The 17,500-nt window shown below is 49.4% G+C and overlaps 2 protein-coding genes and 1 long non-coding RNA gene across 9 annotated transcripts in view; 2 read left to right on the top strand and 1 right to left on the bottom strand.

The window, feature by feature from the left end:
• LOC135262224 (gasdermin-E-like) overlaps positions 1-3,559 on the top strand; it is a 7,692-nt gene extending 4,133 nt beyond the window's left edge. The window contains exons 5-8 of the mRNA XM_064349174.1: positions 32-159; positions 577-742; positions 1,750-1,823; positions 2,012-3,559. Of these exons, the coding sequence (XP_064205244.1) occupies positions 32-159; positions 577-742; positions 1,750-1,823; positions 2,012-2,212 (569 nt within the window). The 3' untranslated portion in view covers positions 2,213-3,559. The remainder of the gene's footprint in view (positions 1-31; positions 160-576; positions 743-1,749; positions 1,824-2,011) is intronic.
• A 183-nt stretch (positions 3,560-3,742) lies between these two features.
• The window catches only part of LOC135262233 (uncharacterized), a 52,690-nt gene continuing 38,932 nt past the window's right edge, over positions 3,743-17,500 (top strand). For 2 of the 5 annotated variants that reach the window (XR_010332152.1, XR_010332151.1), the window contains exons 1-3: positions 3,762-3,969; positions 5,663-5,851; positions 10,225-10,306. This is a non-coding gene — a long non-coding RNA (uncharacterized LOC135262233). Of the gene's footprint in view, positions 3,970-5,662; positions 5,852-10,224; positions 10,307-17,500 lie in introns of all 5 variants that reach the window. The other 3 variants (XR_010332154.1, XR_010332153.1, XR_010332150.1) reach the window with 3 other exon arrangements.
• The window catches only part of pals2b (protein associated with LIN7 2, MAGUK p55 family member b), a 20,785-nt gene continuing 8,388 nt past the window's right edge, over positions 5,104-17,500 (bottom strand). For all 3 annotated transcript variants that reach the window (XM_064349170.1, XM_064349173.1, XM_064349171.1), the window contains 11 exons: positions 16,581-16,699; positions 15,365-15,517; positions 14,676-14,831; positions 13,346-13,573; positions 10,458-10,589; positions 10,176-10,272; positions 9,868-9,936; positions 8,853-9,014; positions 7,356-7,558; positions 6,657-6,785; positions 5,104-6,390 (listed from right to left, as the gene is read on the bottom strand). In XM_064349170.1, coding sequence (XP_064205240.1) covers positions 6,214-6,390; positions 6,657-6,785; positions 7,356-7,558; positions 8,853-9,014; positions 9,868-9,936; positions 10,176-10,272; positions 10,458-10,589; positions 13,346-13,573; positions 14,676-14,831; positions 15,365-15,517; positions 16,581-16,697 — 1,623 coding nt within the window. In that variant the 5' untranslated portion in view covers positions 16,698-16,699 and the 3' untranslated portion in view covers positions 5,104-6,213. The remainder of the gene's footprint in view (positions 6,391-6,656; positions 6,786-7,355; positions 7,559-8,852; positions 9,015-9,867; positions 9,937-10,175; positions 10,273-10,457; positions 10,590-13,345; positions 13,574-14,675; positions 14,832-15,364; positions 15,518-16,580; positions 16,700-17,500) is intronic.

The raw sequence follows: 17,500 nt of genomic DNA on the forward strand, positions 1-17,500 counted from the left end.
TCTGGGTTTGGTTCTGGTCCCTCTCTCGCAGAACTCTCCGCACTGCAGGCTCATTTCCAGTGCCTAGCAACCCTCCCTGCCCCGACCCGGTCCAGTCTGTTCCGGAACCTTCAGCAGGTTCTGCATGACCGACCCGCAGTCAGTGTGCTTCAGAACGCGGTGAGTGAGGAGGATGAAGGTGATGATGATGATGGTGGTGATGAAGGTAATGATGATGTTTATGATGAAGATGATAATGATGGCTGTGATAATGGTGTTGATGTTGAAGATGCAGATGATGAAGATGGGTGTGATAATTATGATGATTATGATGTTGATGATGATAATGATTTTGATTAGGATGATGATAATAATTGTGTTGTTGATGATGGATAGAGGATGATAATGATGATGAGGATGATGATGATGGTAATAATGATGTTGATTATGAGAATGATGATGGTGATGATGGTGAAGATGATCATGGAGGGGATGGTGATACTGATGAAGCTGATGATGATGATGATGATGAAGCTGATGATGATGATGGTGATGATGATGAGAGATGATGAAGATGCTGAACACCCTGCTCTGCAGGTGGAGGAGCTGATGGAGGGAGGTCCCTGCTCTTTGAAAGAGCTGGAGGAGTTGACTCCCTGTCAGCAGCAGTGGGCCAGAGGGGTGTTGGACCTGCTTCAGAACGCCCCGCCCCCAAGCCCTGCCCTCCTCACCTCCGTACACCTGCTGCTCAGCGCTGTGGAGGGTGAGACACCTGGACACCTGTACAGCTCACCTGTAACAGCCCCCAACGACAGCACTTATATCTAACACTACAACAGCCTCCAACACCACCACTTATATCTAACACTACAACAGCCTCCAACACCACCACTTATATCTAACACTACAACAGCCTCCAACACCACCACTTATATCTAACCTACAACAGCTCCAACACCACCACTTATATCTAACACTACAACAGCCTCCAACACCACCACTTATATCTAACACTACAACAGCCTCCAACACCACCACTTATATCTAACACTACAACAGCCTCCAACACCACCACTTATATCTAACACTACAACAGCCTCCAACACCACCACTTATATCTAACACTACAACAGCCTCCAACACCACCACTTATATCTAACACTACAACAGCCTCCAACACCACCACTTATATCTAACACTACAACAGTCTCCAACACCACCACTTATATCTAACACTACAACAGCCTCCAACACCACCACTTATATCTAACACTACAACAGCCTCCAACACCACCACTTATATCTAACACTACAACAGTCTCCAACACCACCACTTATATCTAACACTACAACAGCCTCCAACACCACCACTTATATCTAACACTACAACAGCCTCCAACACCACCACTTATATCTAACACTACAACAGTCTCCAACACCACCACTTATATCTAACACTACAACAGCCTCCAACACCACCACTTATATCTAACACTACAACAGCCTCCAACACCACCACTTATATCTAACACTACAACAGGCTCCAACACCACCACTTATATCTAACACTTACTTCTGTGTATATACCTGTCTCTCTCTCTCCCCTCGCTCTCTCCTGTCTCTCCCCTCTCCCCCTCTCCCTCCCTCTCTCCCCCTTTCCCCCTCTCTCTCTCCCCCTCTTTCCCCCCTCCCCCTCAACCCCCTCTCTCCTCCTTTCCCCCCCCTCTCCCTCTCCCCCCCTCTCTCTCTCTCCCTCTCTCTCTCTCTCAGAGATGAGTGATGCTGGTCTGGTTCACCTGAGTACCTGCTGTTCTCCTACTGTGCTGAAGTCCCTGCAGGACCTGGTGAGTGTCTGATTGGCTGCTGAGCTGAGTGCCTGCCTGAGTAAAAGGCTGATTGACTGAGCAGCATGTGGCATTCACTACATGCTACATTACGCTGCATTCTTACTACATTACCCAGCATGCATGCTACATTACGCTGCAGTCTGACTACATTAACCAGCATGCTTGACTGTTTGTGTGTCTTGCAGGTGAATGGTGGCATGGTGAACGGGGAGTCGGCCCTGGCTGATGAGGGGGTGTGTCAGAGGGCGGAGCTGCTCTTCTCCTCCTCCAATATGGTGCTGAAGATGGGCAGGCTGGAGGTGGAGTCAGGAGCCCAGCCGGGGCTCCGCCCCCTCTTCTTGTGCATCGCCGTGCAAGGCCTGGCCACTCTGTGTACCGGGCTTTAGAGAGAGAGAGAGAGTGTGTGTGTGTGTATGTGCGTGTGTGTGCGTGTGTGTGTGTGTGTATGTGTGTGTATGTGTGTCTGTCAGTGCCTGTGTGTGTGTGCGTGTGTGAGAGTGTGTGAGTGCATGTCGTCTACGTGTGTGTGGGGCTGTGTGTTTGTACGTGTGAGTGTGATAACCTCATAAATAACCTTATTATATCATTTTTGCATGACGGATATGACATATGAGAAGAATGTTTTTAACTCTTTTGTACTTTTTTCTGAAAATGATCATTCATACAGTAATGTTGCAACACATTGTCTAATCATGTTTTATTGCACTTATAGAAATGATATGATTAGAGCTCAGAACAATTTGAATCCAAGTCTGACTCTGCTATTTGAAGAAGGTTTCTATTAGAATTATGGTTTTTAAATGTATGTTGTTCTCAGTAATGTGTCATGAATTTAAATGAGAAAATTAGAAAACAAAAAATCTGCCTCTCAAGAAGCACTTTTCATAAATATATATTTATTTTATCCAATTTCTGTTTCTTTATTCAGATGCATAGCTGCTATACGGTATATACCAGTGCTAAAAGCTGACAGAATATCTGAATTCTCATTTAAATTCTTGACGCATGTATATATTTTTATATTTTTTTATATTTAAAGCAAAGTTTATAGCAGTTTTTACACTCGATGTGTGCACTGTTCATATTTACCGTTTGCTGTCAGTCTTAAATGTCTTTTAAACGGCTGTCCTGTGAAAATGTCATCTTAATTTAAATATTGTTCTCGTGCGACTGGCACCCCAGAAAATGCCACGTTTGGTGTCCTAAAAACACACACCGGAGAGGACCTGTCTTTTGGATGCTAAACAAAAATATGAAATGCATTGACTGATATTCCTGTGCTTCCTTAAAAATGTTTTTAAAAACACTGAGACAGTTGTCGGTTGAGGTGTACTTATGCAAAACGTTAAGTTTTTATTTTTTTAAAGTTAAGATCCAGGACCTTTTTTCTCTTTTCAATGCACAGAATATCTTTAAAACCTCCCTCTAGGCTCTGTCGAGGTATACCAAATCAACGGGCCTCATCTGCTCTATGAATGTGAAGGGGATGTACTCAAAGCCACCGACTCCGTTAAACTTGTAGGCCAACTTTTGTGAAGTTTTTACGGTTTAAAATATATATATATATTTTATTTTTTTATTTTTTTTAACGAAATGCATGTATTTAAAGAACATATGCACAATTAAGCTGCCATGACAATTTCAATATTATTTACACATTATTTACATGTATGAATATTAATGTATGCATGTACTAAATATATGCTGTCTGAATTAAAAACGGTTTGACCACATAGCTTGGCCACTCGTGTTTACTATATTCGCTTTTCAGCAGCCGTGGGGAAGAATGTGGTATCCGTTTGAAAGGAGAAGTGGGGTTTTCCTCGTGAGGGGAAACTGGTTCCCGTACATTAGCTTCCTGATTGTAGAATTCTTCTAACCGGCCGGGCGCGTGCACATATAGACGGTCGCTCTGACCCCACGCGAGTTCTCTCGCTCTGCCCACAAGCTCGTGCATGCATTTGTTTTGGGGCTTCCGGCGGGGATGCACTCAATCAAACATGCGATTGGCCCACGAGGGCAACTTCAGCCGACTTTGTTCCTCCCCGCCCCCTGGTGGCTAATTCAGTTGGCTGCGTAATTTCAAAGCCATTTATCTACTCATATTCAACGAAGATGAAGTTTGTTTAATTTTGCCTACGAGGTGAGTAAAAGTGACATTTTGAGTTAAGAAAGTGACGTGTTCCGAATGGTTTAGCGATACTAAAAAGATGGGCGGATACCAGGTATTTTGGTATTATATGTGCTGTCAAAATGCTAAATTTGGAAGAAATAACACTTTGAAGCCTGTGAATCCTTCTGTAACCTACACGTTGTGTGAATCCGTGCTTACGTTACTTGGCCAACACCAAGATTACGGTCCTAACAAGTACATTTTAAAGTTGTTGTGGGTGAAGTAAAACGTATACAGGCCGTTCCTTCGGAGTTCGCTAACGTTCTCTCGTATTACGAGACGAATTGTCTACAAGATTTGTAGAATCACGTGATGGAAAGTAGGCCTATATACGGCGTATATTCGTTTCCTAGTTAACGTTTCCTAAATAATTTAGCTAACCTTCGGTCAGCTAGAAGAACATTTATCCAAAGTTTGAGTTCAATAAATCGTCGCTATGTAAAGAAGATCCGGGTTCACACTTCTGGAAAACCTTGATATTAAAAATCATTTTTGAGGCATTGGGAAACTGTTAAACGTCCAAGAAAAATCTGGAAATTTAGGTTCAAATAGCGCTCGGTAGCATTTATGATAGACTACGGTTTTTAACAGAATTTAAAATTTTTTATTTTCAGTACCACATACAGAGCCAGTGGTGGTTCATAACCAGTGCAATATTATCCGTCCATACATTAGTATATCCAAGCGTGCATTGGGCGGGAGGCAGGAATACACCCTGGACACGTCGCCAGTCTATCGCGGAGTGGAATAATATGTGATTTATTATTTTTAAAGTATCCTTTAACATTTAACTCCTGGCCAAGAAGTTCTGTCATGTTGGAACCAATCAGGACTTTGGTCTTGACATGTTAATTGACTAGACCCTGCTTCTAGAGATCTGCCCACCTGTCGTTTTCATTTCAGTCCTAATTTGGCACTCCTTATTCTGCTAATTAGTAGCTCGATTCAGATCTTTAGCTGCTGAATTGTTAGGGTTGGAGTGAAAACCTACAGGACGGTAGATCTCCGGAAACGGGGTTGGCTACCCATGGTTTATCGACTCTCAAATGGCCTTGTTCAGTTGGCAAGTCTGTATGAAAGAGTGAGAGAAGAGAGAGTGCACTCTGCATGTTTAGGTCACTTTATTTGACTGTTATTGAAAATGCCTTTTTAAAATACAGGTTTCTAAGTTGCAAAAATATATGCTGTCAAATTAAGCTATCTAAATAAAAACGGGAACCAATATCACAAAGTAATGGGACAGCTGCTTGGGGAAGGAGATCTGTGGGACACAGCTGCCCAAAGGATTGTTTGGGGGGGAGGGGGGGGCAGGGTTGTATTTGCATTACCCATCAACACAGAGGAATCATAAAACAGGGACACAAACTAGCAGATAAAAACGGTGTATGAGAATCGCAAAGAAACGGCTACAGTCAAACCACAGCTAGCAGAACTCAAAAGCCTCTTAAAGCCTCGACAAGCCATCACCACAGAAACAACATGTACTGTATCCCAAAGACAAAAAAATCTTTACAAAACCAAAACTACAAAAAAAGAAATGGAATAAAACACAAAAATGAAAAACAGGCCTGTTGTTAGGGAGAGTCACACGTCATATCACTTCTCACTAAAGCACTGTAAAAAAACATCTAATCTACGCCTCGATTTCTGTTTTTAATTAAAGGGTGACTGCGCAGGGGCTGAAGGTAAAATGGGAGAAACGCCGCAGGTCAAGCGGGGCTCGCACGAGCCAATCCGCTGTGGGGCGTGTTGCCATGACAACAGCGCAAACGCCACTCCCAGATTCCAGAACGTTCCCCATGTGCTGTGGAGTTATACTCTGGGAAAAGCAGTTGACTCCATAATTTTCCAGGTAAATATGTATGTATTTTAAAGAAACTATCTTCGTTTCTTTGACTGTATCACGATGGAAACGTCAGCTCCATTTGGGAGGTAAAGAAAACAATAGGATAAAAATGGCTAACAGGCTCTTTTTTAAAAAAGACAGATCGAGAACAAACAAAACTTGAGTTTTTAACTTTTTCCATTGTTGTTGTCGTTTTGAACTCCCCAGCTGATATGCGTAGAAAGATACTCTGTAAAAAGTTACAAATGGTAGAATAAATAAGCACTCTTCCCCTTCGAGTCTGAGCAGAGTAATTTGGGCGGCGTGTGTGTGGAGCAGGTGGGCGTGGCTCCGTCTGGGTGGGCGGGGCCTCCTGCGTCCGCACATGCTCAGTACACCCAGTTGACCGGCACCCACTGTGGGTCGGAGCAGAGCTTGTCCACGGCGACCTGCAGCTTCTCGAAAGCCTGGTCCAGATTGTCGTTGACGATGGTCAGGTCAAAGCAGTGGCCGTAGCACCGCTGGATCCTGGCGCTCTCGTCCACCGTCCTCTTCAGATCCATGTCCTTAGAGAACGAGGGAGAGACGGAGGAGAAGAGGGCGTTACTCCCGCAGGATGGTGGAATCACCTTTTTAACAACAAAATCAACGTCGGCCTCCCTGTTCTCAGAGAATAACCTTGCTCTGTAATGGCAGAGTAGCATGGGAGTAACATGGGAGTAATGTAGGAGTAACATGGGAGTAATGTAGGAGTAGCATGGAAGTAATGTGACGGCCATGTTGGAGTAACTCTGGAGTAAGGCCGGAGTAGCGCTGCGATGGCGGGACTCACGGTCAGCTGCTTGGTGCTGAGCCCCGCCTCCGCGGCGGCCTTGTGCATGGCCCTCAGTGTGTCCAGCTCCGGCGCACTGATGAACACCACGTACGGCATGAACTCCGCCGTCTTCAGCACCTTCAGCGCCTGTGGGAGGAGCCAACGCAGGCAGATGTCAGCCAGTCAGTGACCTGATAAGGCTGTCGGCCAATCAGGGCACTGGCAAAGCAGTCAGCGAATCAGGGTGCTGACAAGGCTGTCAACCAATCAAGGCACTGATGAGGCTGTCAGCCAATCAAGGCACTGACAAGGCTGTCAACCAATCAGGGCACTGACAAAGCTGTCAACCAATCAGGTGCTGACAAAGCTGTCAACCAATCAAGGCACTGATGAGGCTGTCAGCCAATCAAGGCACTGACAAAGCTGTCACCAATCAGAGACCAGACAATGCTGTCTACCAATCAGGGCACTGGCAAAGCAGTCAGCAAATCAGGGCACTGACAAAGCTGTCAGCAAATCAGGGCACTGACAAAGCTGTCACCAATCAGAAACCAGACAAAGCTGTCAGCCAATCAGGGTGCTGACGAGGCTGTCAGCCAATCAGGGACCAGGCAAAGCTGTCGCCCAGTCAGAGCTCATCAGCTCTTCGGTTAATCACGGCTCATGTGGAAGAGTTCTAAAGCTGGTTCCGGTTCCGGTTTTGGTTGCGGTTCTGACCTGTGGGTTGACGTCCAGGATGCAGGTGCGGCCGGTGTTGACCACCTCATGGATGGAGGTGATCTTAGTGCCGTACAGGTTCCCGTCATACTCGCCGTGCTCCAGGTAACGGCCGGCTTTGACGTCCATCTCCATCTCTAACCGCGTCACAAACTGGTACGCCTGACCGTCTCGCTCCTCTTCACGTGGACGCCTGGACGTGTCTGAGAGAGAGAGAGAGAAATGGATATATGGGGAAACAGAGGGATGTATAATTTAAGCAAACCTTTGGGTGGGTGGCGTTTCAGTGTGTTGTAGGGAGGGTAGGGTTAGGGTGTGTTGTAGGAGGTGGGGTTAGGGTGTGTTGAGGGAAGGGTGGGGTTAGGGTGTTTGTAGGAGGTGCTTAGGATTGTATAGGAGCGGGGTTAGGGTGTGTTGGTGTTTAGGCTGGGTGGGGTTTAGGTGTGTTGTAGGGAGGTGGGTTAGGGTGTGTTTAGGGAGGGTGGGTTTGGGTGTGTTGTAGGGAGGGTGGGGTTAGGGTGTGTTTAGGGAGGGTGGGGTTAGGGTGTGTTGTAGGGAGGGTGGGGTTAGGGTGTTGTAGGGAGGTGGTTGGGTGTTAGGGAGGGTGGGGTTAGGGCGTGTTGTAGGGAGGGTGGGTTGGGTGTGTTGTAGGGAGGGTGGGGTTAGGATGTGTTATAGGGAGCGTGGGGTTAGGGTGTGTTGTAGGGAGGGTGGGGTTAGGGTGTGTTGTAGGGAGGTGGGGTTAGGGTGTGTTATAGGGAGGGTGGGGTTAGGGTGTGTTGTAGGGAGGGTGGGGTTAGGGTGTGTTGTAGGGAGGGTGGGGTTAGGGGTGTTGTAGGGAGGGTGGGGTTGGGTGTGTTTAGGGAGGGTGGGGTTAGGGGTGTTATAGGGAGGGTGGGGTTAGGGTGTGTTGTAGGGAGGGTAGGGTTTGGGTGTGTTGTAGGGAGGGTAGGGTTAGGGTGTGTTGTAGGGAGGGTGGGGTTAGGGTGTGTTGTAGGGAGGGTGGGGTTAGGGTGTGTGTAGGGAGGGTTGGTGTTAGGGAGGGTGGGGTTAGGGTGTGTCGTAGGGAGGGTGGGGTTAGGGTATGTTGTAGGGAGGGTTGGGTTAGGGAGGGTGGGGTTAGGGCCTGTCGTAGGGAGGGTGGGGTTAGGGTGTGTTATGGAGAAGGTGGGGTTAGGGTGTGTTGTAGGGAGGGTGGGGTTAGGGTGTGTTGTGGAGTAGGAGGGTGGGTTAGGGTGTGTGTAGGGAGGTGGGTTAGGGTGTGTTGTAGGGAGTGGGTTAGGAGGGTGGGTTAGGATTGTTAGGGAGGGTGGGGTTAGGGTGTGTTATAGGGAAGGTGGGTTAGGGTGTGTCGTAGGGAGGGTGGGTTAGGATGTTTGTAATTGTGTATGGAGAGGTGGGTTAGGGTGTTGTAGGGAGGGTGGGGTTAGGGTGTGTCGTAGGGAGGGTGGGGTTAGGGTGTAGCTGGTTTTGGGCCTGGTGTTGGGCCGTACTGACAGGGTACTGTGGTTCCGAAGCGGGTCGGGTGGAGCAGCACCAGCCGGTTCTTCAGGCTCCGCCGGCCCACGCCCTGAGCACCAATCAGAACCAGCGTCTTCCTCTGGAAGGGCGGCATGCGGGCCAGCTCCTCGTAGATCTGCAGCTCGTGCCGGTCGAACTCTGCCACACACCACATGACATTCAGCCAATCACTGCCAACCCTGGGGTCACATGGTATGTCAAAGGAGCAACGCCATTGGCTGGCCATATATATATAGAGAGCAATAAAATCATTTTTGTTTTAAGTGGCCTGGGCAGCAGTAAAACGCACTGCTTTTGAAATTGAATTTGTTGCCAGAAGATTCACATATCAGGCTGTATCTACTGTGATGTGTAGTTATGTAGGGCTGTTTCAGCAGAGATATCAGACTGTATCTACTGTGATGTGCAATTATGTAGGGCTGTTTCAGTAGAGATATCAGACTGTATCTACTGTGATGTGTAATTATGTAGGGCTGTTTCAGTAGAGATATCAGACTGTATCTACAGTGGTGTGTAATTATGTAGAGCTGTTTCAGTAGAGATATCAGACTGTATCTACTGTGATGTGTAATTATGTAGAGCTGTTTCAGCAGAGATATCAGACCATATCTACTGTGATGTGTAGTTATGTAGGGCTGTTTCAGTAGAGATATCAGACTGTATCTACAGTGGTGTGTAATTATGTAGAGCTGTTTCAGTAGAGATATCAGACTGTATCTACTGTGATGTGTAATTATGTAGAGCTGTTTCAGTAGAGATATCAGACTGTACATCTGCTGTTTTATAGTTATTCAGGGATACACTTTCACATTTAAATTTGCAAGTTAAATGTGTACCAAGTAAAAACATGGGGAATGCGCAACAAGTCATCATTAAAAATTCATACTGAATGACTAATAATTAAAGTTTAATACTAAATGATTGATAATTATAGTTTAATACTGAATTATTCATTATTGTACTCGAAAACTAAATTATGCTCCGTACAGACCTGCATTCCTGGCTGTCAGATACATCATCTTCTTTTTCTTCTTCCCACTCATGGTTCCGCACAGAATTCCTGAGAGAAACATACAGGCATCAGTACCGCATGCTGCCAGGAGAGGGTGCTCTTCGCCAGACTAAGAGTCAGTCATTATAAAGTAATAGCTGTAAAGTCAATCAACACCTTAGGTCACTGTGTGTGTGTGTGTGTGTGTGTGTGTTTGTATGTTTGTGTGTGTATGTGGGTGAGAGTGTGTGTGTGTGTGTGTGGGTGAGAGAGAGAGAGAACGAGAGAGAGTTGGAGTAGGGCCATACCTGTTCCATCGAAGTCTCTGGGAACAAACGCTTTCCTCTTCTCCTCCAGGAACTGGCTGGGAATCAGCCCTGTTTCCCCGCCCACTACATGACAGGCCTGGAGGAGGGGCCAGAATCTCAGAGACAAACAGGTACCACACACACACACACACTCTCTTACACACTCTCACACACACGCTCTGTCTCTCTCACACACACACACACACACACCTCCTCTTTAACCATAGATCATCTTTAGAGGGGGGGTGGGGCCTCAGAGGCCACACCCTTAGCTCCACCCACCTGCCACCAGTTGGGGTCCTCCCTGTTGACGATCTGCAGCATGTCCCCACGGGAAAAGGCTAGCCCCGCCTCCCGGCAGGGGATCAGATTGTCATTGGCCGGATTGTAGTCAAAGTGTGGGCGCACGTACACCTGTGATTGGGTGACAGGACACCAGGATTACAGGACCGCCTCGTTTCCCCACACCTGGCTAAGTGTGCTCGTTTCCCCACACCTGGCTAAGTGTGCTCGTTTCCCCACCCAGTGCTACCATGCTAAGTGTGCTCGTTCCCACACCTGGCTAAGGTGCTCGTTTCCCCACACCTGGCTAAGTGTGCTCGTTTCCCCACACCTGGCTAAGTGTGCTCGTTTCCCCACACCTGGCTAAGTGTGCCTCGGTATTCCCCACACCTGGCTAAGTGTGCTCGTTTCCCCACACCTGGCTAAGTGTGCTCGTTTCCCCACACCTGGCTAAGTGTGCTCGTTTCCCCACACCTGGCTAAGTGTGCTCGTTTCCCCACACCTGGCTAAGTGTGCTCGTTTCCCCACACCTGGCTAAGTGTGCTCGTTTCCCCACACCTGGCTAAGTGTGCTCGTTTCCCACGCGGCTACACCTGGCTAAGTGTGCTCGTTCACCACCTGGCTAAGGTGCTCGTTTCCCACACCTGGCTAAGGTGTCGTTCCACACCTGGCTAAGTGTGCTGGTTCCCCACACCTTCTAATGTGGTTCCAACCTGGCTTGTCTACTGTAAGCGTCGTTCCCACGGCTAGGTCGTTTCCCCCACGGCTAGTGGCTTGTCCACACGCGGTTGTTCACCGGTAAGTGTGCCTCTACGTGCTCGTTCCACTGAAGTGTGCTGTTTCCACCTGCGGTGTTGGTTCACTGGCTAAGTGCCGTTCCACACCGCTAAGGGCTTCTGCTAGGTTTCCACACCTGGCATGTGCCTTCCACACCGCTAGGCCTCCCACACGGCTAAGTTGCCGTTCCCACACCTGCAAGTGTGCTCACCAACCTGGCTAGTTCGTCCCACCTGAAGTGTGCCGTCCCCACACCTGTAATGTCCGTTCCCCACCTGGAAGTGTCGTTCCCACCTGGCTATGTTGTTTCCCCACTGCTGTGCTCGATTCCCCAACCGTAAGTGTGCCGATCCACACCTGGCTATGTCGTTCCCACTGTAAGGTGCGTTCCACACTGCTAGTGGCTCTCCACACCTGGAAGTGCCGTCACAGGATGGGCGTAAATTTGCATATAGTGTGCAAGTGCAAATTAAGTGCCCAAGTGTGCAGGGATTTTTAAAATGACACGCGTTTTGTTCTGTGGTCCCCATTTTCAAATTGTTTATTGTGGTCACACTGCTAATAATAGCCAGTAATAGGTGAGTAAAGCTTGATGTGGACGTTCTAACTACAGACAAATTAAGCGAGTTTGCTAACATTTTATCCAATACCACCATGATGCTACCATGTGAATTAAATATAAGGTCACAATATCTGAATCGTTGCAAACGTCGTTCTTGCATTGATATTTCCGCAGTGGCGTTTTTCTCCAGTAAACGCACAAGCCGGCTACTTCTGTCTATATCTTGTCAACATGAAACATCAACAAATTGGTGCATTGTGGGTCTGTGTACTTGGCCTAATACTGCTCTGGGGCAGTCTGAGAATAAGTCTGGATAAAGTGTGCATCAAGCGTAAGTGTACTTTAGACGTTGGGAGAAATGGGACACGTGTGTGCTCTACGTTAAGTGCATGAACCTTTTCTGCTGGCCACTCAAGAACAACAACAAAAATAATAATAATAATAATAATAATAGTAATGAATGTTGGTTATGTACAATTCTCCAGCAAACTACACAAATAAACAAAAATATGGGGCTGGTATCTGTGTGCATATATATGTGAGCAGTGTGTATTAGTGTGTGTGTGCGTGAGTGTGTGTGCGTGCATGCGTGTGTGTGCGTGCATGCGTGTGTGTGTGTGTGTGTGCGTGTGTATGTGTGTTTGTGTGAGTCAGTGTGTGTGTGAGCGTGTGTGTGTGAATGTGTGTGTGTGTGGACTGATGGTGTGTGTGGTGTATGCATGTGTGTGTGTGTGTGTGTGGACATGTGGTGTGGTGCTGTAGAGTGTGATTTAGTGTGTGTGCGTGCATGTGTGTGTGTGTATGCATGTTTGTGTGCATGTGTTTATGTGTGTGTGTGCGCATGTGTGTGTGAGAGTGTGTGTGTGTGAGTAGGTTAACACGTCGGGGGCATAGTGGGGGATGGTAGTGGGGGATGGGTTTTCCTTGAGGGTCTCTCTCTCTCTCTCTCTCTCTCTCTCTCTCTCTCTCTCTCTGTCTCTCTTTCTCACTGTGTCCCAGATAACAGGCAGAGTGTTATTTATAGGCATTCTGGGAAACTATTACAGCCACCATCATCAACTGACCAGCTGACTATTTCATATAAGACTGTGTGCAAGTGGTGTTGAGTGGTGAGGTGTGTGGTGGTGATGAGGGGTGGTGACTGTGAGTGGTGATACTGAGGTGGTGGTGAGTGTGTGAGTGAGTGTGTGTAGTATGTGGGTGTGTGACGTGTGTGTGTGTACCTGTGGAGGTGTGTGTATAGTTACCTGTAGGGGTGTGTGTGTGTACCTGTGGAGGTGTGTGTATAGTTACCTGTAGGGGTGTGTGTGTGTACCTGTGGAGGTGTGTGTATAGTTACCTGTAGGGGTGTGTGTGTGTACCTGTGGAGGTGTGTGTTGTTATGAGGGTGTGTGTGTGTACCTGTGAGGTGTGTGTTAGTTACCTGTAGGGCGGTGTGTCCGTGTGAGGTGGTGTATAGTTACCTGTAGGGGTGTGTGTGATGTGAGGTGTGGTATAGTTACCTGTAGGGGTGTGTGGGGGTGTTACCTGTAGGGGTGTGTGTGTGTACCTGTGGGGGCGCGGGTGCGTCCCGGTAGCTGGGCAGTATTTTTAGGGTGATTCCCCCGCTGCACTCCTTCAGCATGTCCTGCAGCTGGGTGGGGTTGTTCCCCACGTCCTGCCCGTTCACTTCCTTTATGACATCACCCACGTGCAGCAGGCCCTGCCTGTCAATCATCCCGCCGTGCAGAATCCGCGCGATCACCAGGTCGTCCCTCTCCACGCGGAGCGTCACGCCCTGCGCCACAACACCACGTCACCCCCTCCACCACGCCCTGCGCCACAACACCACGTCACCCCCTCCACCACGCCCTGCGCCACAACACCACGTCACCCCCTCCACCACGCCCTGCGCCACAACACCACGTCACCCCCTCCACCACGCCCTGCGCCACAACACCACGTCACCCCTCCTCCAGCTCTTCCCTCTCTCTTTCTCTCACTCTCTGGCCTCATTCCAATCGCTTATTTTCCACTTTCTTTTAGCTGCTAGCTCATTGGCCAGAGGAGAAGTGTGAGTCACATGACCAGCAGATGCCTCCTCATTGGCCAGAGGAGAAGTGTGAGTCACATGACTCGCTTCTTGGCTCCACCCAGTGGAGAAACAAGGAAAGGATGCCAGGATGGAGGAATGGAGGAAACATATATTGGGCAAATGGAATGTTCTTTCTCTTTCAAGCGTCAGTTTGGAGCCACGTCAGTTACAGAGATGGCAGATGACGAGAGGTGGATCCACAGGTCCATCATTTAAACCCAAAAATACGCTCAGGTTCCCTCGCTCAAGCATCCTTAAAGATGAGGGCCTTAATCGGTTTCTGGTCAGGCGAAGATTGAGGAGACGAGGACGGATTAAATAAGTGATTGGAATGAACCCTTTCTCTCCAGTCCTTTCCTTGCCCCGCCCACAGCCGCCCCAGACCTGAGCAGGCTCCGCCCACACCCCTCCCACAGCCTGCCCCAGCCCCGCCCACAACCTGCCCCAGACCTGAGCAGGCTCCGCCCACAGCCCGCCCCAGCCTGCCCCAGACCTGAGCAGGCTCCGCCCACAGCCCGCCCCAGCCTGCCCCAGACCTGAGCAGGCTCCGCCCACACCCCTCCCACAGCCTGCCCCAGACCTGAGCAGGCTCCGCCCACAGCCCGCCCCAGGCCCCGCCCACACTCCAGCCCTGCCCCAGGCCCCGCCCACACTCCAACCCCGCCCCCGGCCCCACCCCAGACCTGACCCAGGCCCTGCTCATACCCCGCCCTAGCCCAACCCCCAGCCTGCTCCAGCCCCGCCCAGGCCCCACCCCCAGCCTGCCTCAGCCCCGCCCAGGCCCCACCCAGACCCCGCCCCTCACCAGCGGCTCTCCTGCTTTCTTGCGGATGCCGATCATGCGCACGGCGTCGGCCTGCATCAGCGCGCTGTTGGCCGCTGCGTCGCTATTGGCCTCCGTGCCGGTGGGCGGGGCTTCATAGCTCTTAGACGCCACCATGTCGTGAGCCTCCAGCAGAGACTGCAGCAGAGAGGGCGGGGTCAGGACATGGAGCACCTTAGACACACATATACTCTTACTCACACACACACACACACACACACACACAGACACACTCACACACACACAGACACACTCACACAAACACTCACACACACACACACACACACACACACACACACACACACACACACACACACACACACACACAGACACACTCACACACAGACACACTCACACAATCACACACACACACACAGACACACTCACACAAACACACACACTCTCTCACACACACACACACACACACATGTACACACTCACTCTTACTCACACAGTCACTCACACGCATACACACACACACCCACACTCACACACACACACACACAAACAGACACACTCACACACACTCACACACACACACACAAACACACACACTCACACAAACACACACACACACACACACACACACACTCACACTCACACACCACACACACACCACACACACACACACACACACACACACACACACACTCACACACACACACACACACCTGGAAGTGCGGCTCCTGCAGGATTCTGGAGAGTTCCGCAGCGCTGTCATCCCTGGGGCTGAGGCCGCTGATCTCTCCCAGGATGTCGGTCACTAGCTCCATGTTATTATCCTGCACCGCCTCCAGCTTCACATCCTCCAAGCGCTCGTGAGCCTGCAGGGTCAGGGGTCAGGGGTCAGGGGTCACTGACACTCACTAACACATACACATACATACACACTGTATACACACACACACACACTCTAACACACACTATACACACACACGCACAGTACTGAGTTGAGCCTCACTGTTCTAACTGCAGTGATGTCACTGATGATGTCACCAATGAGGTCAGTGCAGGGTGACTTGTGAGACCTGCACAGTGCTCTGGGGAGAGACTGGCAGTGCTAGCCTTTGGGTGGGGGGGTAATGGGAGGGGTATTGTCGCAGCGAGTGCCCCCCCCCCCCAGCAGGCCTGTTTGGGGCTGTCAGGGAGCCGCTGGGGCTCTCTGACAGGACTGAGCTAATTTCACTTAATGAGGCGCCCAGGGCCACAGCCAGTGTGGAGTACCTTCCAATCCCTGCACAGCCCTTATACCACTACATCCCCCTCAGCCAATCACACACATACCCCCCTCTATTATCCTAATTTATATCATTATCATCATTAGTATCAGTGTGATGATGATGTAATAACCGATATGAGATCAGACTCCAGTCTGTGGAGGGGGGTCCATGCATTCCACACTCTGTCACCTGCTTATAGCGCCTGTGTTTCCAGGAGTGACTCAGTAACACCCCTGCACCAGGGTGGGATACCTTGGCCAAGGTTAGCGGCGCAGTGTATTGTGGGATACCATGGCCAGGGTTAGTGGTGCGGTGCATTGTGGGATGCCATGGCCAGGGTTAGCGGTCGGTGCATTGTGGGATACCATGGCCAGGGCTAGCGGTGCGGTGCATTGTGGGATACCATGGCCAGGGTTAGCAGTCGGTGCATTGTGGGATACCATGGCCAGGGTTAGCTTTACGGTGCATTGTGGGATACCATGGCCAGGGTTAGCAGTGCAGTGTATTGTGGGATACCTTGGCCAAGGTTAGCGGTGCAGTGTATTGCGGGATACCTTGGCCAGGGTTAGCGGTGCAGTGCATTATGGGTACATTAGCCAGGCCTATCTGTGCAGTGCATGGTGGGATACCTTGGCCAGGGTTCGTGGTGTAGTGTATTGTGGGATACCTTGGCCAGTGAGCGGACGATGGGGCTCTCCATAATCCCGCGCAGGAAGATGAGGTCGATGTCTTTGGCTCCAGTAGAGGTGGGCAGAGCCCCGAGGTTATCTAGCACCTGCTGCATCACTGAGGGGGAGAGAGAGAGTTACACACACACACACTACACACACTATACACACACACACACACACACACACACACTATACACACACACACACCCACACACACTATACACACACACACACTACACACACACACTTCACACACTATACACACACTCACACACTACATACTCACACACACATACTACACACACTTACACACTACACTACACTGCACACATACACCACACACACACTTATATACATGTGTGTGTACATGTGTGTGTGCATGTACAGAGGTGTGTGTGTGTGCGTCTGGTACTCCAGCAGTTAACACCCCTAAATATACCGCAGTTCGTCCAGACAAAGCCTAGAATGCCCTCTTAAGGACCCATAATGCACTGCAGCATGGTCACACGCTCTCCCAACATTTCATGAGACTCAAAGGTCATGACCTCTGTATAAATAACTATCTGGGAGGACGAGAGACGGGCAGCACTAAAGAAAGGAGAGAGAAAGAGAGGAGGAGGGAAGAGGGAAGAGAATAAGACAGGCACTGTTGCCGTGAACAGGTGTACACTACAACTCCATATGTAGGTTCCCAGATTGAGTAGGTGTACACTACAACTCTGTATCTGTGTTGGCTACAATATAACTCTGTATCTATGTTGCCAGACTGAGCAGGCTACAATATAACTCTGTATCTATGTTGCCAGACTGAGCAGGCTACAATATAACTCTGTATCTATGTTGCCAGATTGAGTAGGTGTACACTACAACTCTATATGTAGGTTCCCAGATTGAGTAGGTGTACACTACAATTCTG

The sequence above is a fragment of the Anguilla rostrata genome, chromosome 8 (assembly GCF_018555375.3).
Source record: "Anguilla rostrata isolate EN2019 chromosome 8, ASM1855537v3, whole genome shotgun sequence".
NCBI classification, from domain to species: domain Eukaryota; kingdom Metazoa; phylum Chordata; class Actinopteri; order Anguilliformes; family Anguillidae; genus Anguilla; species Anguilla rostrata.